The 24,253-nt window shown below is 41.8% G+C and overlaps 1 protein-coding gene across 7 annotated transcripts in view; it reads right to left on the bottom strand.

Moving 5' to 3' along the window:
• LOC132407550 (retinoic acid receptor RXR-alpha-A) overlaps window positions 1-24,253 on the bottom strand; it is a 129,492-nt gene that overhangs the window by 47,405 nt on the left and 57,834 nt on the right. For 6 of the 7 annotated variants that reach the window (XM_059994254.1, XM_059994257.1, XM_059994259.1 and 3 more), the window contains 2 exons: window positions 22,866-22,947; window positions 20,984-21,249 (listed from right to left, as the gene is read on the bottom strand). In XM_059994254.1, the coding sequence (XP_059850237.1) occupies window positions 20,984-21,223 (240 nt within the window). In that variant the 5' untranslated portion in view covers window positions 21,224-21,249; window positions 22,866-22,947. The remainder of the gene's footprint in view (window positions 1-20,983; window positions 21,250-22,865; window positions 22,948-24,253) is intronic. The other variant, XM_059994258.1, reaches the window with a different exon arrangement.

The following is a 24,253-nucleotide window of genomic DNA, read 5'->3' on the forward strand; positions in this document are numbered from 1 at the left end:
GCAGCACTAAGTGTTGAGCTACCATGCCTCAATCCACAGTACTCCACTCAAGGCGTACGTAATTATTTATGAAGTTTGAACAAGATTTCTTTCAATTTAAATTTCATGCCTTTATTTACACAAGTAAGCCACATGCTTTTTAAACCACATTATCAATGTCCTGCCTGCAACATGGAAAGATTCACTTTCCACAAAGTCTGTGTGCTCAATTGAACTATTCAAAATAGTGCCATTTTATGGTAAGACAAAAATGCAGAAGAAACTCGGGGAGAAAAAAAAGGTGAAAACCAGTGTAACTTGGTTCTATGCCCAGAAACAGAAGACCTACAACTCAAGCCAAAAACGATCAAATTCCTGATAGAATTTAATGGCTCAGAAATAAATTCTTCACAATAACTAAATTGCAGCAATTGAAACCGTCAATTCAACAAAGGGCTCCAATGATTCTGCATGAAGAAATCAATGCTTAGTTGAGTACAGTAAGGGAATAATCTAAAACTAATGCAGGAGTCAGACAATCTAGATCTGATAGGTGGGGAGAAGTGTGCTGGGGCTTTGGGTGGGGAGAGGAAGAGACAGGAAGAGAAAACAGCCCTGAGCAGGAAGGGGTTTGAGGGCAGTGTAGAAGGTAATCCATGCAAAGGAATGTAAGAGAAAGGTAATTACAAACCAGAAAGAAAGGGAAAGTGCCCAGGGAAGAGAGCCCGGAAAGGGCGTCAGCAGAGATTTGGAGACAGCCATGTACATTTTCCTAACTATTCGTTATGCAGAACAATTTTAAGGAACATCCATGATGGGAGGAAAAATTATTCTGCACAGAATGAAATGCTATTTAAGGAGTGGGAATGCCTCTGGTTCTGTATGCATGTATCTGTGTGTAGATGTGTTTTTCCAGTTACATTCTCTTTTTTTGTAACTGGTTAACTAATGGGAGTCATAAAATATGATATTGTTGGGATACAAGGAAGGAGTCAAACTGAAATCAACCGCACATGGGGTGATTTAATTAAAAGACAGAGAGCTTGGTCACCCAGTAAAGGATTAAATAATTCAACATCTTCTATTCCATCTGAGTAGCCTCCAACCTACTGGTATGAACATCACTTTCTCAAACTTCAGGTAATGGCCACCCCCACCCCACCCTTCTCTAATCCTCATCCCCTTTTCCCTCTTTCACCTTATTTCCTTGCCTGCTCATTGCCTCCCTCCGGTGCTCATTCCCCTTTTTCTTTCTCTTGCATGCCTTCTGCCCTCTCCTATGAGATTTCCCCTCCTCCAGCCCTGTATCTCTTTAATCAATCAACTTCCCAGCTCCTTACTTCACCCCTCCCCCTCCCAGTTTCATCTATCGCCTTGTGTTTCTTCCTTCCTTCCCCCCACCTTCTAAATCTGACTCCTCATCCTTTTTTCTCCAGTCCCAATGAAGGGTCTCAGTCCGAAACATCGACTGCACTCTTCTCCACAGATGCTGCCTGACCCGAGTTCCTTCGGCACTTTGTGTGTGTTGCTTGGACTTCCAGCATCTACAGATTTTCTCTCATTTGTGATTAAATGAGCAGCTTGAAATTTCAATCACCACATCCAAAACTGAAAACTGCTGAGAGATGCACAAAAGACAGGATGCACCACTTCAGGTAATGCAAACTTACAACCAATTGGAAAGTTGGAAGTAAAAAGGCACAATAAGGGATGATTTAATTACAGCTATGTTACTGTCTGAGTACTCTTGCCTAGACTTGACCAGATCCCGCTTAATCCTCTGTACCACTGAAATAAAGACAAGGCGAGATGAAGAACAAAGGCCAAGCCTGCCTGTTAATGTCAGATGGGCAATAAAATAAAATTGCTGTGCTCTTTGATACACACTGATCTGTTTCAAATACATAAGTAACCTCTGCTAGAAGCTAACAAATTATGCCCAGACATAAATACTGTATGCTGTTGGTGATCATAGCAGAGGAGGTGGAGTTAAGAGGAGACAAGGTTGCAATGAGCTGAAGCCGGGGAGAAGAAATTAGGGATTCTGCAGTGCGCGATAAAAACAAGTTACAAAATTTTTGTTTGTCAGTGAGATTAATAACTTTACAATCACAGTGATAATTTTCACAAACCTTCACCAGATGATACTTATAAAAGCTTCACTGACAAATGTGGTCAGGCTCTTTAACAGGACACAGAGAAAAAGAAAACAAAGTGGAAATTGTTATAATACAGAAACCAAGTTTTAAAAAACAACACTGTCCTCACAAGCTCACTTAAGCCAATTATTGGTATAGATCACAATGTTGAATGTAAAATACAAGATCATCACCAATAAACTGAATCAAATTCAAAAGAAACTTATTTACCTAGCATGCATTGTGAACATGAAGTGGCTGAAATAGATTGCACGGTAATTTTAAAGGGAAACCATGTACAGGACAAAGAACATGCTGCTGAGATAAGATGGAAAAAAGTTCATATGGACCACAAGCTCCACTATGGACGCATTAAGCAAGATGGTCTGATTCTGTATTATAAGTTCTGTGTAAATAAACACAAAATGAAATTTTCAAGGCTTTATCATTAGTGTACGAAGATCAACTACTTGAGTTTATTTGGGAGATTCAAACTCTCCAGCTGAGGTACGTGTGATTCAGTTTATGTGGACAGTAACAATGACCACCTGAATACAGCAAAAATATTTCAGTTCACAATCTGTCTTCAAACTCTGCCTGTTCCTCACTGGCACTTCCAGAGCAGCAAAATGCTTAGGAATGATTTATTCTGTGTCAGATGGCTAAGTGAAAAAAAAGAATTGGAGAATAGAAGGCAAGGACTGCTTGGTAAGCTCTCCAGAAGCAGGATGACCCTCAAGAACTTCTCCAACAAGCATGTAATCATCAATGAAACAGCACTTGTGTTTGACAAAGGATGTCAATGGAATACTTCACCATCGATTCCAACACCCCTGATCAGAATTACAGAGTAAAACTCTCCATACACTGAAACCCCAACACAGTGAGAGACAAAGTACACTGATCCACAGAGAAATAGCAGGAATTAGATGCAGAATACTACAGCATCTAAACTATGCCCCAGACCTGCAGCAGTTCAAACACAGCGTTGATGCCAATGACAGTCCCAGCATTTTGTGCATCATTTTGGGGAAAGGAAAATAGATGTAAAATTAAAAATTTTACATTATTAATGGCCGTCAATGAACACTTCCTCTGTCCCTGATTTCATCCATATATCCTGATTGGGTGTGATATAGTTATCTAATGCCTTAATCGATACTTAAAATTCACGTTATAAATGAGAGCTGAGGTGTAAAAGGTCACCCAGTGCTTCAGAGCCCTCCACCAAGTCCCCACTCTTGTGCTCACTGATCCCCACTGGCTGCCAATGAAAGAAGTCATCATTTTAATCTTCTAGCTCCTGCATGACCTCAATCCTCACTCCCTCTAATCTCCAGCCTTTCAAATGAGCTCTCTTCACTTCTCCATTCCTGATTTACATTATTCCATCATTGTTAGTCTTAATTCAACTGCCTAGATCCTAAAACTCCAGAATTTCCTCCCCAAACCTAGCAGTCTGGCTGTGCCTAAAAACCTGCCACTTAGACCAGGTTTATCTCCTTATCTGATTCATTGTTATGTTTTGTGTGATAACATTACTGCAAAATCCCAAGAACGTTTTGCTATTTTAAAGGTGTCCTTCAAATGGAGGTTGCTATTATCAAGCTAAACAAGTGGACAAAGAAAAAGCAGACAGAATATAATGTAGAAAGTGGGAAGTCATCCACTTCATTACATAAAACAGAAGAGTTGAGCTTTTTTTTAAGTAACAGTGACAGACTGGAAAATATTGACATTCATAGGAGCCTCGGAGTCCCAGACCTTTAAAATCAACACGTAGGTGTGGTAGGAAATTAGGAAGACAAATGGTATGTTTGTCTTCATTATGAGAAGTGTTGATTACAAAGGGCAAAGGTGAGATCTGGAGTACTGCATACAGTTTTGATGTACTTACCATAAATGGGATCTTTGCAATTGGAGTGCAAGTAAGATTCAACAGACTGTAGCCACAAAAAATGCTGGAGGAACTCAGTGGGTCAGGCAGCATCAATGGAGGGAAATGGACAGTCAGCTTTTCAGGTGGAAGTGACAAAGGGCTGAAGAAGATGGAATCTGATAGGACAGTGAGTGGAACATGGAATAAAGGGAATGAATTGAGAGGGTAACCAGAGGAAGAAATGTGTATGTGTGATGAGCAGATGAGGTGGGGGGGGGAGAGGAAAGAGATGGGTCGAAAGGTTCCATGCGATGTGGGAAAACAAAGGGGGCAGGGAACAAAGAGGAGAAGTTATCAGAAGTTTGAGAAATGGATGCTTAGGCTGTCAGGTTGGAGACTAGTGAGGCGGAATATGAGGTGCTGTTCCTCTAATTTGCAACTAGCCTCAGCTTGGTAGTACAGTAGATCCTGCACAGATATGTCAGAGTGGGAATACGAAGTAGAATTAAAATGACGGACCACCAGGATATCCCAGCTATAATAGCAGACAGCGCAAAGGGGCTCAATGAAGTGATCCCCAATCTGCATTGAACCTCACTGATGTGTTGGCCACAACAGGAACACCAGATGCAAGAAATGACACCAATGGATTCACACTTAAAGGATTGCCTCACCTGGAGGGTGAAAGGACAGTTGGCATGGTTGCAGGGACAAGAGCCTTGAGGGCGTCATGTAAACAACAATTGTTGTAGAAAGCAGAGAGGGGAGGGGAAGATGTACCTGATGGTAGGATCCTTTTGGAAGAGGTGGAAGATGCAGAGAATGATATGATGGATATGCACACTCAAAGGGAACACTGTAGTGTCTGGGGAGAGGGGGTGGGGTGAAGGAAATAAAACAGATAGGAGAGGGCTGCATCAATAGCAGTGAAGGAAGCCCCATTTTTTGAAAAAAGGATGCTTTGGATGTTCTAGAGTGCTAAAGCCTCTTCATGAGAACAGATGTAGCATAGATGAAGGAAATAAGAGAATAGCATCGTTACAAGTGACAGATGGAAAGAGGTGCAGTCCAGGTACCTGTGAGAGTCAGTGGGTTTGCAGGAAGAAGTTGGTAGATTATTGGTCACCTGAGGTGGAGAGAGAGATTAAGAGAGGTGTCAGAGATGGACTAAGTGAATCTGAGGGTTGAGTGGAAGTTGGAAGCAAGATTGATGAAATTGACAAACTCTGCCGGGGTACAGGAAGAAGCACCAATTCAGTTGTCAATGTAGGACAGAAAGAATTCTCTTTCCCAGAAAGCTGTGAATGCTCAATCACTGAGATCAAAATAGATATTAATGGATTTTTGAATGTTAAAGGAATTAAAGGATAAGGGGAAAATGCAAGGTAGAAGATGAGTCATGACCTTGAACTGCTGAGCAGGCTCGATACAATAGATGGCCTATTGCTACTCATCATTCTTATTATATACTGCCCAATCTTACCATAGTCCTATTAAATGCAAGTCGAAAAGATCTCTAAATGCATTCCCTATGGATGTTCAGAATCCAGAACTGCTGACAGTTCAAGGAAGGGGAAAGTTGGGTTGGAGAACTTTGTATATTTTTAACTTCACAGACTTCATCCACTCGGGGTGATGGGAGTGTGGAATGATCTACCAGCAGATATGGGTCCAATTGGAACATTAAAGTTTCAATAGGTATATGGTTGAAAGGGCTTTGGAGGGATATGGTTTGAGTGCAGGTAGATGGGGCTAACAGAATATCATGTCAGCAGAGACTAGATGGGCTGAAGGGCACACTTCTGTGTTGTGGTGCTCTAAATAAAATTGAATAAAACCAGATCAAATTATTGATGCCATTCAAATCCTCAGATCATCCAATTGAGAGAAGGGACAGGGGTTTAAAAAAAAGGATAGTTAATGCAGAAAACTACTGGGCAATTTCCTGAAAAACCTGCAAATCGTCTACTTTAATGAGGACTGTGAGCACTGTGGAAATTCAGACACTAATAAAAGAGGGAGACAGCCGAGTGTAGGGGGCTGCGATTATGAACTAAGGAGCATGAGCAACACCTGCAGGCAATAAACCTCTGAGAGAAACAGGAAGCTCAGGCCAGGCCTGCCTGGGAGGAGGTACTGGTGACGCCAGCCAATTCATCTTTCTTGTGATTAGTAGGAGGCCTTCGTTGGGATAGGCTCCTACCTCGCAGGCATACAGGAAGACAGCTAATGAAATCCATAAGGGAGCTGTCTGAATCAGCCATAGAGTGTGGTATTCTTGGCACAGGCACTGCTCTGTGTTTATCCCACTGACCTCATGCAAGCTTCCATACACAGTCTCATGACTCCGTCATTTTGAATGCAACTGTTCAAGAGTGCCAGGGAATCGAGGCCATAACAGGGGTAGAGGAAGGGCAAGATTCTCATCAGTTTTTTTACCCAGCTCTGTTCTCTGCCTTACTTGTGTACAAACACTATTCATTGATATTGTGGGAGTGCATGCAGTCACAGAAAGAAGATCACCCCAAGCACTCACCTAAAAACAATGTCACTTCTGCAAAACACCTGAACAGTGTTCAGCAGCCCAGGACTCCATTCACTTAAACTCAGGAACATGGCAGAGAGCCAAAGAATAAATTCTAAATGTGAAGCAGCTTATAAACTTGGCGTATCACAACCCAGCTCGGGGTCAGGGTAGCAACCAAGCAGATCTTCAACCTGGGTCAGGAAAGGTTCAGACACAGGGAACCAACTTGCTTCAATTCATGGTAGAAACCAGGGAAGACTGGAATGCAAATGAATTTAAAAATAAGACGCAAACAGATAATTTATTCCAAGAAACACACACAAAATGCTGGTGGAACGCAGCAGGCCAGGCAGCATCTATAGGAAGAAGCACTGTCGACATTTCGGGCCGAGACCTTTCGTCAGGACTAACTGAAAGAAAAGATAGTAAGAAATTTGAAAGTATAAGGGAAAGAGGGAAATCCCAAATGATAGGAGAAGACCGGAGGGGGTGGGGTAAAGTTAAGAGCTGGAAAGGTGATTGGCGAAGGGGATACAGAGCTGGAGAAAGGAAAGGATCATGGGATGGGAGGCCTAGGGAGAAAGAAAGGGGGAGGGGAGCACCAGAAGGAGATAGAGAACAGGCAGAGTGATGAGCAGAGAAAGAAAAAAGGAGGGGAGAAATAAATAAATAAATCAAGGATGGGGCAAGAAGGGGAGGAGGGGCATTAACAGAAGTTAGAGAAATAATTTATTCCAAGAACTTTCCATCTCCTGAGGAACATGAGAGCCCTTAGCCCCAGGTCACTACAGAAATCTAGAGTCTTCTGTAGCACAGAAGCATTTAGGAAGTTGCCCAAACTCTCTGAAAAGACCCGGCCACCCCATCACTTTGAATCATTACAAGATCCCAAACATCCACTCAGTTCATTGCACCAATCCAGTCACCCCTCTCTTCAGCTCCACACACCAAACAGCAGCTCCAGAACCAGCATGGAACCAGCACTTCCAAGGACTCTATTACTTATATTCTCAAAATTATTTATTTACTTAAGTTTTTCTGTAGATATCTTCTTTTGTTAGTCAGTCTTTGTAGTTTTTCATTGATTCTTTTGTATTCTGTGTTCTATTGTGAATGCCTGCAAGGAAATGTATCTCAGGGTAGAAAATGGTGACATACATGTACTTTGATAATAAACTTACTTTGAACCCGGTCATCCCTCTCTACAGCTCCATGCACCAGCTCACTGCTAAATCAGGATACCCTTCTCCCTAGCTGAGGTGGCTCACAGCAGGAACAATGCATCTCTTGCTCAATGCAGGAACTCATACAGCTTTCGCACCAGCTCACTGCAGGAACACAGGCGCTCCTGTCCACAGCTCACTGCAGGAACACAAGCGCTCCTGTCCACAGCTCACTGCAGGAACACAAGCGCTCCTGTCCACAGCTCACTGCAGGAACCCAGGCACTCCTGTCCACAGCTCACTGCAGGAACACAAGCGCTCCTGTCCACAGCTCACTGCAGGAACCCAGGCGCTCCTGTCCACGGCTCACTGCAGGAACCCAGGCACTCCTGTCCACAGCTCACTGCAGGAACCCAGGCGCTCCTGTCCACAGCTCACTGCAGGAACCCAGGCACTCCTGTCCACAGCTCACTGCAGGAACACAAGCACTCCTGTCCACAGCTCACTGCAGGAACCCAGGGGCTCCTGTCTGCAGCTCACTGCAGGAACCCAGGCACTCCTGTCCGCAGCTCACTGCAGGAACACAAGCACTCCTGTCCACAGCTCACTGCAGGAACACAAGCACTCCTGTCCACAGCTCACTACAGAAACACAAGCGCTCCTGTCCACAGCTCACTGCAGGAACCCAGGCACTCCTGTCCACAGCTCACTGCAGGAACACAAGCACTCCTGTCCACAGCTCACTGCAGGAACCCAGGCGCTCCTGTCCGCAGCTCACTGCAGGAACACAAGCGCTCCTGTCCACAGCTCACTGCAGAAACACAAGCGCTCCTGTCCACAGCTCACTGCAGGAACCCAGGCACTCCTGTCCACAGCTCACTGCAGGAACCCAGGCACTCCTGTCCACAGCTCACTGCAGGAACCCAGGCACTCCTGTCCACAGCTCACTGCAGGAACCCAAGCACTCCTGTCCACAGCTCACTGCAGGAACCCAGGCGCTCCTGTCCACAGCTCACTGCAGGAACCCAAGCACTCCTGTCCACAGCTCACTGCAGGAACACAAGCGCTCCTGTCCACAGCTCACTGCAGGAACTCAGGCACTCCTGTCCGCAGCTCACTGCAGGAACCCAGGCACTCCTGTCCACAGCTTACTGCAGGAACACAAGCGCTCCTGTCCACAGCTTACTGCAGGAACACAAGCGCTCCTGTCCACAGCTCACTGCAGGAACACAAGCACTCCTGTCCACAGCTCACTGCAGGAACCCAGGCACTCCTGTCCACAGCTCACAGCAGGAACACAAGCACTCCTGTCCGCAGCTCACTGCAGGAACCCAGGCGCTCCTGTCCACAGCTCACTGCAGGAACCCAGGCACTCCTGTCCACAGCTCACTGCAGGAACCCAGGCGCTCCTGTCCGCAGCTCACTGCAGGAACCCAGGCACTCCTGTCCGCAGCTCATTGCAGGAACACAAGCACTCCTGTCCACAGCTCACTGCAGGAACCCAGGCACTCCTGCATCAACTAATGCCCCACCCCCTCCTGCCCAAATCAATGCAGTTACTCAAGTAACATTCTCTTTAGATCACTGCAACAACCCAGCTATCTCCTAACTCAACTCATTGCAACACCCTGGGTAAACCCTCTCCCCAGCTCACCACAGCATTCTAATGACCCCTCTCTCCAGATCATTATAGCTACACAATCCCTCGTGCTCAGAGAGGAGGCACAGTTCAGGAATTCAGTGACTAAGGGTATTACACTAGAAGGAAAAGCAATGCTAATGTTTTCAGTATATGGGGGCTCAAAGCACAGTGAATTTAAATTTTATTTGATGCTTATTATAAATTATGTTTAGGGTAAATAATAAACACTGCAAAGTACATTAGACTTTCAATGTACTAGTTAGATAAAACATCAAAATAAAAGATCAAGTAAATAGAAACTTTAATTATATAAATCGAGATCTGATAGGGTTAGTGAAACAGGCAACGTATTGTAGCTGCAACACGTGGGAGTTAGTCGTCCTAGCAACTGTACTTGAAGCAAATGTCTGCATTTTGAGGAACTTTACTGAGGTTTATGAATTAAGAGTTTGCGTTGCGGACATTCTGCTGCATTAAAGAAGATTTGCAGGATGGTTTCATAAAGGAGTTAATCACCTTCTTTGTTTATGCAGAATCCTGATTATGAGCAGCGATTGGGTCTAGAAGTCGGCATCTTCAAGTCAAGGGACTTAAAATGCCGTGTTTCATAAGCCTCAGCCTTTGCCCACCAAGTACAGAGTACTTAATCTCTGTTCAGACATGTGGGGAGGGGGACCATATCGGCAACAGGCATCAGAATGCAGAAAAACATTCGAAAGTAGTGCACCAAACAGAATGTGCCAGTAATAGGGTGTAGTGTAGCTAGAGGGAGAGAACCTGCTCCCTGCAGTCATGATCACCAGTACTGAAGGTTATGTTCTCCACCTGATGCCTGCATTAAGGACATCTCATTGGAGATTAGAAGGGAACTTGGAGTCGTAAAGTGAGGGTCCAGTTCTCATGTTTCACATTGTTCTATCAATGTCATTGGTCCCTAAGATTTCTGCTGAGAATGAGAAAAAAAAGAAGTGCAGGCCTCAACTTCCCTGCTCTTTTGGTTCCTCATAGACCTCAGTTTTAAAAATTTAACCTCCCTGCAGTTTAAACTATCAACAAGACCCAGCTTCTAAAAACCTCCACAGAAGAGAACTGCAGTGATTCACAACCATCTGTAAGAAATTCCTACATACTTCAGTTTTTTAAATGATTGCTCTCTTATCTTGTACTTGGATCCTCTCATTCATGAATTGGGTCACATTACCCTGTCATGCCCACTTTGGATTTTATATGCTTTAATAAAATTCTTCTCTACTCCAAAAAAATACAGATTCAAAATTTACTGCTAGTGATAGGTTAATCCTCTCATTCCAGGTATTGGTATTAGCCATGTGAATCGCTTCTGCTACAGAAGTGGACAATCTCACACTTCCCCATGTAAAATGTGATTTGCTAAGTTTTTATCAATTCATTCAATGTATCTACATGGTGCCGCAAAATCCAAATATCCACATCACAACATGCCCTTTCACCTATTTTTGCGTCCTCAGCAAACTTGGATACTTTGCCCCACTTCTAATTCATTAATACAGAAAGTAAATACAAAAGGACTGATCCTTTGAGCTGACCATTATAAACAAGCTGCTCATCCACTGATCCACCCCTCAGCCCACTTATCCAAATCACTCCAGAGAACTCCTGTCAGGATCCGTCCTGAGACCAGCATGCAAGTCCAATTACAAAGAAGGCACAGCAGCACCTCTATTAGACGTTTGCAGGTTCAGCACATCATCTAAAGCTCTAACAAACTTCTAAAGATGCACAGCGGAAAATATCCTAATTGGTCTGGTACGGGAACACTAATGCCCAAGAACAGAAAAACCTACAAAAAGTGGTGTTACAGCCTAGAACATCAAAGGAAAAGTCCTCCCCACCATTGAGCACACCTGCAAGTGCTGCCTCAAAAAACTCAGCACCCAACATCAAGGGCCTCCCACCATCCAAGTCATGTTCCCTTCTCTCTGCTGCAGCAGGGAGGTGGTACATGAGCCTTAGGTCCCACACCACCTGCTTCAGTTGTTAGTCTTCAATCATCAGGCTCCTAAACCAGAGTGGATAACTTTACTCACCTCAACACTGAACTGATTCCACAATCTTGAGATACTTAATCAATTAATGTTGTCAAAATTAATAACTCTATTTGTATTTGCACAGCTTGTCTTCTTTTGCACACTGGGTGTTTGTCAGTCTTCGTTGCCACGTCATTGATTTTGTTTTGAATTTTGTTCTACTGTGAATGCATGCAAGAAAATGAATCTCACAGTAAAATATGGTGACACACTGTATTCAAATGTTGATAATAAATTTACTTTGAACTGCACCTTCATAACCTGCACCTATAAGTTAAGCAAACTGGTTTTGGACCTGGGATATTAGCCCTCAATCTGTATCTCTAATGTTATAATAATCACTTCTTTGGGGATCCTTAACCACAAAATCTAATACTAATCCTACCTCACGACACATGGCCACGTTTAAGAAAGGCTCGAGGTCCTGAACATATTACCCTTAAAACAAAACCTGACCACATCCACAAATTCCTCCTCCTTAGTCCCATTGCCAGTCTAATCAATATATCTTTTCATATTTATGCGTGACCTATCCAGAGGCAAAATATTGGACTCTACAGATTATTCCTTCCCATATCTTCATTCCTTTGCTATTATATCCATACAAACTAAGTCCACTCACTACCCAGTGTACTTATGTTACTACAACACACTACTGCTACCTTCTTACCACCCCACCTTCTTGTTCTTTTTGCTTATTATTTTGGAACATTGAACAACCTGGAATTTTGATTCCTAATCTTAGTAACTTTACACCCACACATCTATAATAGCGATCAGATTAAACATTTTTCCCCACAACTTGAGCTGGTAGCTTACCTTGTTACAAATATTAGTTACAATTAGATAAACAGCCTTAAGCAATGTCTTTTTACAATTTTTAATTACTCTGGATTCATCTTTTGCCATGCTTTTTTGCTGATATTTTCTGCTCCTTCTTGTCTTCTTTTGATTTTCATTCTTCCCCTCATTATCCTGTCTCTCTTATTTCTTTTTGATTTATTATACTCCTCCTCACTAGAATCCTCTCCCAATCCAATTGGCTTAAAAAAGAGCTAGCACCCAAATTAACAAACAGAATCACAAAACTAACATTGGATTACTGCCTAAGAACTTGCGTCAGCATAGGGTCCAGCAGGCAGATTGAAAAAGTTGGGTTGAGAAAAAGGATAAAAATTCATGGGGCTTTGACTCTGGGGAGAGAAAGTTATTTTGTTGAAATGATTTTAATTTATACTGGACTGAATTGGGGACTAGTAGTAAATGGGAAAATAGGAAAGGCTTTAAACTATATAGTGGAATAGAAACAAGGGAAAATGAAAACCAAAGGTATGTTTTTCAGCACAGAAGATGATGAACATTTGGAATGTGTAAGTAGATACTATTACAGGCCATTCTAAAGTGGGTATTAAGCAATGAGGAAGGATTAGTTAGCAATCTTGTCGTGCGAGGCCCCTTGGGTAAGAGTGACCATTATATGGTGGAATTCTTCATTAAGATGGAGAGTGACATAGTTAATTCAGAAACAAAGGTTCTGAACTTAAACAAAATGCTGGTGGAACACAGCAGGCCAGGCAGCATCTATAGGGAGAAGCGCTGTCAACGTTTCGGGCCGAGACCCTTCATCCTGACGAAGGGTCTCGGCCCGAAACGTCGACAGCGCTTCTCCCTATAGATGCTGCCTGGCCTGCTATGTTCCCGCAGCATTTTCTGTGTTGTTGTTGTTTGAATTTCCAGCATCTGCAGATTTCCTCATGTTTGTTCTGAACTTAAAAAAGGGTAACTTTGAAGGTATGAGACATGAATTAGCTAAAATAGACTGGCAAATGATACTTAAAAGGGTTGACGGTGGATATGCAATGGAAAGCATTTAAAGATCGCATAGATGAACTACAACAATTGTTCATCCCAGTTCCCAGTTTGGCAAAAGAATAAACCAGGGAAGGTAGTACACCTGTGGCTGACAAGGGAAATTAGGGATAGTATCAAGTCCAAAGAAGAAACATATAAATTAGCAAAAAAAAAAGCAGCACACCTGAGGACTGGGAGAAATTCAGAGACCAAAAGAGGAGGACAAAAGGCTTAATTAGGAAACGGAAAAAAGATTATGAGAGAAAGCTGGCAGGGAACATAAAAACTGACTGTAAAAGCTTTTAAAGATATGTGAAAAGAAAAAGATTGGTCAAGACAAATGTAGGTCCTTTACAGTCAGAAATAGGTGAATTAATCATAGGGAACAAAGACATGGCAGACCAATTGAATAACTAATTTGGTTCTGTCTTCACTAAAGAGGACATAAATAATCTTCCGGAAATAGTAAGGGACCGAGGGTCTAGTGAGATGGAGGAACTGAGGGAAATACATGTTAGTAGGGAAGTGGTGTTAGGTAAATTGAAGAGATTAAAGGCAGATAAATCCCCAGGGCCAGATGGTCTACATCCCAGAGTGCTTAAGGAAGTAGCCCAAGAAATAGTGGATACATTAGTGATAATTTTTCAAAACTCTTTAGATTCTGGATTAGTTCCTGAGGATTGCAGGGTGGCTAATGTAACCCCACTTTTTAAAAAAGGAGGGAGAGAGAAACCGGGGAATTATAGACCGGTTAGTCTGATATCGGTGGTGGGGAAAATGCTAGAGTCGGTTATCAAAGGTGTGATAACAGTACATTTGGAAAGAGGTGAAATCATCGGACAAAGTCAGCATGGATTTGTGAAAGGAAAATCATGTCTGATGAATCTTATAGAATTTTTTGAAGATGTAACTAGTAGAGTGGATAGGGGAGAGCCAGTGGATGTGGTATATTTAGATTTTCAAAAGGCTTTTGACAAGGTCCCACACAGGAGATTAGTGTGCAAACTTAAAGAGGCGGTATGGTATTGATGTGGATAGAGAATTGGTTGGCAGACAAGAAGCAAAGAGTGGGAGTAAATGGGACCTTTTCAGAATGGCAGGCAGTGACTAGTGAGGTACCGCAAGGCTCAGTGCTGGGACCCCAGTTGTTTACAATATATATTAATGATTTAGACAAGAGAATTAAATGCAGCATCTCCCAGTTTGCGGATGACACAAAGCTGGGCGGCGGTGTTAGCTGTGAGGAGGATGCAGGGTGACTTGGATAGGTTAGGTGAGTGGGCAAATTCATGGCAGATGCAGGTTATCCACTTTGATTGCAAGAACAGGAAAACAGATTATTATCTGAACAGTGGCTGATTAGGAAAAGGGGAGATGCAACGAGACCTGGGTGTCATTGTACACCAGTCATTGAAGGTGGGCAAGCAGGTACAGCAGGTGGTGAAAAAGGCAAATGGTATGTTGGCATTCATAGCAAAAGGATTTGAGTACAGGAGCTGGGAGTTCGACTGCAGTTGTACAAGGCCTTGGTGAGACCACACCTAGAATATTGTGTGCAGTTTTGGTCCCCTAATCTGAGGAAGGACATTCTTGCCATAGAGGGAGTACAGAGAAGGTTCACCAGATTGATTCCTGGGATGGCAGGACTTTCATATGAAGAAAGACTGGGTCGACTAGGCTTATACTCACTGGAATTTAGAAGATTGAGGGGGAGATCTTATTGAAGCGTATAAAATTCTAAAGGGATTGGACAGGCTGGATGCAGGAAGATTGTTTCCGATGTTGGGGAAGTCCAGAACGAGGAGTCACAGTTTAATGATAAAGGGGAAGCCTTTTAGGTCCGAGATGAGGAAAAACTTCTTCACACAGTGAGAGGTGAATCTGTGGAATTCTCTGCCACAGGAAACATTTGAGGCCGGTTCAATGGCTATATTTAAGAGGAAGTTAGATATTGCCCTTGTGGCTAAAGAGATCGGGGTTATGGAGAGAAAGCAGGTACAGGGTTCTGAGTTGGATGATCAGCCACGATCATACTGAATAGCGGTGCAGGCTCGAAGGGCCGAATGGCCTACTCCTGCACCTATTTTCTGTTTTCTATGTTTACAATGTTCAAAATGCATTTGATTAGAAAAGTAAAGGGAAATATGTCTACCGCAGGAAAATGGGATCAGTATACACTGACATTAGATTTGGCATGGATGCGGTAAACCACAAGGGCCTGTTTCTGTACTGTAGCTCTCTCTGGTTCAATGAAATCGGAAGAGACAATCTAAAAAGCACAAAGTTATTGTAAAGGGCATCAATACTATTGATATACAAGCACCAAGGAACAGAGCATCAAGGAGGAATGTAAGAACAAAAAGGAGGAAAAAAAATCGGAAATTGATAAGAAAGCTAAATTATCCAAAGATTTGTAATGAAGTTGATAATTGACAGATCTAACAGCCGTTACAGACACAGCTGCAATATAATGAAGCGTTAAACCAAATATTACAGGGTATTTAGTGTTATGGAATTTATTCAGAAAGGGGAAAGTCAAAAGGTCACCAATAATAAAGGATAATGTTAGGATTGCAGTCAGAAATAAAGGAAGTAGAATTTGTTTGATGGAGAAAAGAAATAAGAAAGGAAAGAAAGCACTGATGACAGCAGTCTATAGACTACTCTATCAGAGATTCAAACGTAAAATAAAGGAAATTTGTAAGAAAGCTACTGTGATTAAGAATCGCGAATTTAATCTTTATATGTGTTTAGCAAATTAAATTGACGACAAGGCACTTCAATGAATGCATTCAAAATTGTTTCCTAGAACTGAAAGTGGATCTAGTCAAGAGAACAGACTACTTTAGATCTGGTCACATGAAAAAGTGTATGATTTAACAAAAATCTGAATAATGGATGCCCTGAGAAGACTCATTTTAGCATGACAGAATTTCACATTTAGTTTGGAAACATATTGCATAGAATCAGAAATAAGATTTTAAACTTAAATAAAATCACTTGGGTTTGAAGGTACAGCTAAAAGTGGCTTGAAATGTTAAATTAAAAGGAAAAGATGACAGGTGAGTTGTGGCAGTCATTTAAAGAAATGTTTCATAATTTTAAATATGACCTGGTATGTATGTCCGTGGAATGCAGATGGAAACCCACACAGTCAGTGAGAATATGTAAATCCACACAGACAGCAGTGGATGTCAGGATTACACCCAGATTCTAATTGTTGTGCAACCACACTAATGGCACTAAAATCAGGCCAAACCCCTGCATCTAATGGCCTGTAACCCTGGCTTCTAAATGAAATGGTGCAGATATAAGGCAAAGGCTGTGATATTTCAGTATTCCCTATATACTGGAAAGGTTTCAGTGAATTAGAACATTGTGAATGTGATACCATCATACAACAATGGAAGGAAAGAGAAAGCAAAGAACTATAGGCTATTCAGGCAAGCATCTAGCACGAGGAAGATAACAATAGCACACATTATTGAGAAAGTAACAAGACTCAGAGAAAAATAGAATTACAGAAAATAGTCTCATTAAAGGGAACATGCATTTGACCAGCTTCATTAGAATTTGTTTGAGGAACGTAATAGCAGGGTTGATGAAGGAAAGCCTCTAGATCAATAATGCATCTGAACTGAAATGTCGGCATATATCGTGTTACTTAACAACAGGAGGCGTCATGGTACTGAAAGCATTGGATGGCTTAACTGTCAAAGTAGGAACAAATGGATCACTTTCAGCCTGGCAACCTCAGGTTATGGAAAGTCAAATCACAGGAATGAGCATTTGGAAGACCATCGGGATGGGTGGGGTTCGATCTGCCGGCTAATGCAGGGATGAAGGCACCTTCTGGTAGGTGGGAATGTAAATGGGACATTTCCTCTTGCCTCCTCTTATCGTTTTGGTCTCTGTATTCAAGGAAGGTAATATTCATCTTCCAGGCGAACATGAAAAGCTCACCAGATTGATTCCCAAGATGAAAGAGCTGTCTTAAAAAGAAAAAATAGGATCCCATACACTTTCCAGTTTTGAAGATGGAAAGTTAAACACACATTTTGCAAGAACAAAAAAATACAAAGTGCTGGAGGAACTCACAGACGTATATTGAAATGGACAGCGGACTTTTCAGAATGAGATGTTTCATCTGATTTAACTGTCCATTTCCTTTCATAGATACTTCCTGACCTGTTGAGTTCCTTTAGCATTTCGGTTATTTTGCTCCAGAGTGCAGTACCTGCAGTTTCTTCTGTCTCCATGCTTCTCTCAACAGCTGCAAATCTTGAAATTCTCTACCCCAGAGAGGTTCATTATGTATATTCAAGGCAGAGACATACATTCAAGCTTTACATTCAAAGTAAATTTATTATAAAAATACATATTCTGTATGTTACCACGTACTACCTTAAAATTAATTTTTTTGCAGGCATTTACAGTGAAAAAGTCTATGAAGTACTATACATAAACAAAGACTGATAAACAGCCAATGTGCAAAAGCAGACTAACTGTGCAAATAAAAGATACTGAGAACATGAGTTGTAAGGAGTCCCTGAAAGCGAGTCTGTAGGTCATATAATCAGTTCAGTGTAGTGAAGATTGGTGGTATTCACGCTGATTCAGAGCCTCATGGTTGTAGGGTGATATCTTCCTGAACCTGGTAGTGTAGGACTCAAAGCTTTTCTAACTCCTGCCCAATGGTAGTAATGAGAAAAGGGCATGGCCTGGATGGTGGGGGTCTTTGATGATGGATGCTCCTTTCTTGTGGCAGTGCTCCATGTAAATGCGTTCAGTGGTGGAGAGGACTTAGCTTATGATGGACTGGACCGTGTCTTCCATTTTCTGTAGCTTTTTCCATTCCTGGGCACTGATGTTTCCACACCAGACCCAGACCATGTTGCAACTAGATAGGAGTTAGCAGTTAAGGGGAAAGAATGATAATGGGAATCGGGCAAGTAAGTGGCAACAGCAACAATCAGACTAACCACGATTTTATTGAATGGCACAGCAGAATTGAGAGGTCGCATTGCCTCCTCCTGTTATTAACATTACAATTTCAATGCAGGAAAACAAGTTACTTTTCCACCCCAACTCACTGCTTATTCAGTGTCATAAGTCGTATTTAGAAAAGGATAAAAAAAATACCCTGAGCAATACACAACACATATATCAGTCTTGTTTAAACAAGCTAAGACACAAATTAATTATCTCACTGAAATGTTTGCTGTCTGAAACTATCCTGCTGAACTTTGCAATTTGTTTTATGTTGAGTTTAATGCCCTTACACCTCACAAGCACAAGCTCATTTAAAAGCACAACTAAATGAAAGAGATTAATTAGTTTACAAGAACATTTAGAACAAAAGAATCTAGCAGCAGAGGGGAAGTCAAATAGAGGGCAGCAAAATATTCACAACAGGAAATCAAAAAGTTTGTCAAAAAATTTGGGGTGTGTGAAGCTAAACAAAAATGAACACTGAGCCTCATTCACCAAACACTAGTAAACAAGTATTGAGGAATCATAAAATGATCCACGGCCTTACAGAGGCCATTCAGCCCATTATGAAAATACACTACCCTGCTTACTTCTCCAGATTCTTTCTTACTTACTTAAATCTTCTTTGAACATTAAAAATCTTTCTCCAGTACTCTTTTAGGCAGCATATTCCTGAATAATTCCAGTGAGCTATTAGATCACTTTGTAGAAAAAGATTTTTTTCCACAATGCCACTGTGTCAATTAACCTAAATCATGGGGCCACCAGCCCTTCTGGCAATGAGAGTAATACCTAATGACATTTTACCAGTACTGTACAGTCAGATAGATGCACAGAAAGACCCCCACAGCACTGACAGAGAGGAAAATACTGAAGCATAATGTGTCATCAGACGCCCTTAGATCTTAAGCCCAATATAAAACATTAAACCTAAGCTTCAGCTATCCACTCAAAGTTGATGCACAAGATTTCACAGAGTTAAGGATGTAGAAAAGGGAAGACTAGTTTCCCAGTCACTAGCTATCCCTGAACTAACATACTTTAAAAGGCTATACGGTCATTATCGTATTGCTGCTTGCCACATTTTCAGCATTAGAATAATATAGCTGTTTGGCTCTAAAGACCTTTTGAGATACGCAGAGGTCATAATTGCAGCTATACCAACTCGACTATATTTTCCCTCCAAAGGGGAACTAGACAGCTTCCCAACTGTGGCATTATTTAGGTTTCCATGGTTGATTTATGGAGACTCTGTCTACTGTCCATCCTGCCAGAATTCCAAAGAAACAATGGTGCAATGAAAGCCTGGCTCCTGTTGTGGAGGCTGCTCATTCACCACTGCAATACCATGGCCTACAACAGATGCCATACTAACACTGTAAGAAAGCAAGTACATATTAATAGCCAAAAGCCTTGCCAGTGCTGTTGCTGGATGTTATAGACACAAGCAGCTACCCACCAGCATCAGCCCTCAGTTGGGTAAGAACTAATCAAAACCTGTGCTTTATACTCAGTTCCAAAAGACTAACTGAATATTTGCATCACACAGCACTGAAATGCCAGTCACAGGGCCATCAAGAAGAGGAAGTCAGGCCTACAGCTCGGGAGGTAGATGCTCCCCCATACAGGAAGTGCCTCCTGCCAAGTATTTCCTTCATGTTCAGGAAGTGCTGCTGCTCTAACGCCCCCTAAACTTCTAGGCCAGGAAATTACACACATAGCTAAACAGTGGGGGAATAGGTCAAAATTAATGTTTGACAGTCTCATAACTCAGGCAGGAAGCTTCTTCAACAAGAACACCCTGTTCAGTGTTGTATCATTAGTTTGCAAGGCAGCTATAAAACCTATTAAGTTCATCTTCTCTTTGGAATCAGTTTCTTCACAAAAAGAGCACCCAGTTCCCATTCAGTTGCTGAAAGGCTGACTCAAAGAAAGTAACATACATGGGAATTGAGAATCAGAATCAGGCTTACTATCACTGACAAATGTGGTGAAATTTGTTGTTTTGCAGCAGCAGTACAGTACAATACCCAAGGATTACTATATAGTAGGAGTATACAAAAAAAATTTGTGCAAGAGAATAAAATTGTGAAGTAGTGTTCTTGAGCTCATGGATCACTAAGAAGTCTGATAGCAGAGGGGAAGAAGCTGTTCCTAAAACAGAGTGTGCACCTTCAGGCTCTGGAATAATTAGATTTATAATTTCACCTAAAACATAACAGATACACACTGTGACCTAATCAGACCTGTGGCAAGGAGGAGGAGAAAGAATTGCCCTCCCATGTTCTACAGATTAGGAATGAAAAACAAAAGTTAAAATCCTTCCCCTGATTCACACTATCTGGTCATAAACTAAAAACATTTTATGTACACTGAAATTATTGACCCCTTGCAGTTCCATAACCTATCTCTTGGTAGTTGCATTGTACACCTGAACTACATTTAGGCTGAAGAACACTCTACCCTAGTGGTCCCTAACCCCAATACCCACACTCAATGACTCTGACCATCTTGCCCTGTTCCTATAAAGCAGTGATGTACCACTTTTCAATAACTTATCCAATTCCTTGCTGAAAGTTATTAATGAAGCTGCTGCCGACATCATTTCAAGCAAGGCATTCCGGACTACTGCAAATTGCTGCAGCTCTCCATCTTGGTTTTGTTGTTAGTATTTGTAAGTGTCTGTGGATTCATTATGCTCAGATTACAAGCATCTTCATTGGCTGCTGCTTATTCATAGACATACCTGCGGACTGTGGCCTCCATAACCCATGCTGTGAGATGACTGGATGGATAGTGTGTGTGGACCCAATGGCGAGCTGATAACTGAGAAGGGAGAGCCCAGTCCATTCATTGGAGAGTTCAAAGTGCTAATGGGTGAATGAAGCTGACCCGGGGAGCTGATTGAGGGGCTGGCCCCCGACCCCATCATCTGAGGGTGAAGAGAAGGTGCATTCATGGCTGCTCCAGAGGAATCGCAATTCATGGGTTCATTCACTTGTGCTGAAGAGTCTGTAAGAAAATCAAATAATTTAAAATACTGAAATAAAACAGAACACTACCTTTATTATGTAATTCAGCTACACATTCTTCAATATCCCATAACACAGCAGAAATACACAAAACAGGGATTAATTACAATTTTACAAGTCTCCGCATTCCTTCATACGATTAAGTCCTTTTACTACCGAAGTGAATGGTCAGATTTGGAGCATGATTGCCAGGAACAGGATGATTGCTATTCAATATGCTGTATTACCCGAAAGGAGTTGACCATCATATCCAGCCTACAAAAAGTGAATTGTGTGGGGTACCTTAAACACTTTGTACTAACATAAATGGGACATTCTGCGCACAGCATACTATAGTTAGCTCAAATTATAAAGTGAGGAAACTACAGTTGCTTCTGAAATCTGTTGGTACTCATAAAATTATCCACAACAAACGTCAAGAGGAAGATTTTGATAAAGCACACATCAAACCACAGTTCCAGACACTAAACGGATGCCAGTTAGCATGAGCGTATAGCAGAGCGACAGAAAGCAAGCAAAACACTAAATGGCAGGGATCACGGAATCAAAGACAGATAACTAGTTTGTTTATAGTGCCATTCAAATTCCCTGATCATCCCAAAGTGCTTCACAGGCAATTAACTTCTGCAATTATTGTTATGTGACTATTAGCACACAAGAGCAATGAGGTGCATATTTCTAGCACACAAGTTTATGAAGGACTATTGACCAAGATGCTGGGAAAACTTCCCTTATTTATATGATTCCCTGAATCATTCCTGCAAGACCTTTACAAGGAGACAGTTTCTGGGTGTAATGCCTTCTCATAAAGATGGCACTCAGTCAGATGTTCCCTCTAACAATTCACCAATCCCTGAGCACTAGTCTTCTGGCAATGTGTCAGTCCCACAGTACGCTTCACAATATTTATCCCTTTGATCATCACTAAATAGAACTGGTAATTATCTCATTGGTATTTGTGGGATTTCTCCATATGTTAGTTCACTGTGATATTTTAGACATCACAGCAGGGACCACACTTCAAAAATATTTAATTGGCTCTAAAGACTCTGATACATCATGAGCTCTGTCCAGTTATTTATGCATGCAATTATCCAACTGACTTCAGCAAATCACACTACAGCAACACAAGACACAAAGTGCCACCAACATTCCGCTTATTGCCATGCCGAATGCTCTCACCACCCACAAAAACTATGTTACTTCCATCAGTGAGGAAGGTGTAGTCTCACCTAAAAGGTGAAAGGGAGATTCAGATCCTATAGCAGATGCTATGTAGTCAGGTCAGATTTCAGGTGCAGAAATACTACACGTTTACATCAGCAAGTAGGGAAAAAAAGCATACATTCTAATAATCAGTCAATCACACCAAAGAGTGTGTAAGAGTTACTAATGAATGCCTGCCCTATGTACTAATTTAATGCAAGAGAAAGTTAGTGTTGGTCAATACCATCACCAAATCCTTCTACAGCAGGTACAGCATAGGTTAGGGAGCAAAATTCCCTCCATGTTGAAGTTGGAATCCTGACCAAAAAAAGAGATGGAGAGTATAAGCAGGTCAGACTATGAATGAAACAAGAATACCAGTGAACTTACCTGGTATGGACCTTTGGTTAGATCAGTTTCAATGAAGGGTCCACAGCTGAATTTCTCCACAGATGCTGTCTTACCCAAGATTCTGTAACCACAGCAAAAGGCTTTAATTACTTCTCCTTGCCATGATCTCATCTGCTTAGCACTAGACCAACCAGGACCTCCATAAGCCCATAAGCCAAATTCCTGCCAGCAGCTTACGAATCATGTAAACTCTATCCCTCTGTGCATCCGTGTTTTTCTCATGCACACCATTTTTGTTCTCTCTTCAAGAAATTCTCTCAGTATATCACTACAATATCCTGTATTCCCTTCTATGACTAACCTCATTTACTTATAGAAAAAAAAACACCATAGATGTTGATTCAAATAGATGTTGGGAGGTTAAACAGAAACTATTGAGACAGAAACAGAAAATGTTTCAGATGGTGCATTACTGCAGCCAAAAGCGCAATGCTTTAAAGCGCATGCTGTAAGATAGGGTTCAATTACCATCACTGCCCATAAGAAGTTTGGACGTTCTCCCCCAACGATGAGGGTTTCGGGTGCTCCAGTTTCCTCCCACTTTCCAAAGACAAACAGTGAGTTGTGGGCATGCTCTGATGGTGCCCAAAGCGTGGGCCTCCCAGCACAATCCCACTGATTTGATTTGACCTAAGTGATGCATTTCAATGTATGTTTTGATGTGTATATGACAAATAGAACAAGCCTTTAATCTCTTTAAACTTCAAAGAACATTATATTGGTTTCTCTCTCCACAAATGGCCCCCGACTGACCAAATATTTCCTGCATCTTATTTTTCTTTTAACATTTGCTCATAATGTGTTGCTCTTCAGGCTCTCAGTCTGATTCAATCTGATTGCAATGTTGCCTTCTGTTTAACCTGTTCAATGACTAACTATCATAAAACTCACTCCAACAAACAACATGTTGTATTGTTTTGTCAGTATAAAAACGAAGCTCACATAAGTATTTGTCCCTTCTTTCCATACCAAGCATAAAAATTTGAGCTCACGAACTTATCTCAGTGACAGAATTGCTGGAGAAAGAAAGGTGGAGGGGCAGGTAGTGTTGAGGAAGCAGGAAGTCTGCAAATGGACTTGGACAGCTTAGGAGAATGGACAAAGAGGAAGTAAATGGAATACAGCATAACAAAGTGTATGGTGATACACTTCGGTAGAAGGAATAAAGGTGTCGACTATATTCTAAATGGGAAAAGAACTTAGAAATTGGAGTTGCACAGAAACTTTGGGCTCCCATTACAGGATTCCTTGAAGGTTAACTTTCAGGTTAAATCAGTAAGGAGGTAGGAAGGCAAATGCAATAGAAGATAAGAGCAAGGATGTAATGCTGAGACTTTATGAAAAGTTGGTCAGACCACATTGAGAGT

Source organism: Hypanus sabinus, chromosome 18 (assembly GCF_030144855.1).
Source record: "Hypanus sabinus isolate sHypSab1 chromosome 18, sHypSab1.hap1, whole genome shotgun sequence".
NCBI classification, from domain to species: domain Eukaryota; kingdom Metazoa; phylum Chordata; class Chondrichthyes; order Myliobatiformes; family Dasyatidae; genus Hypanus; species Hypanus sabinus.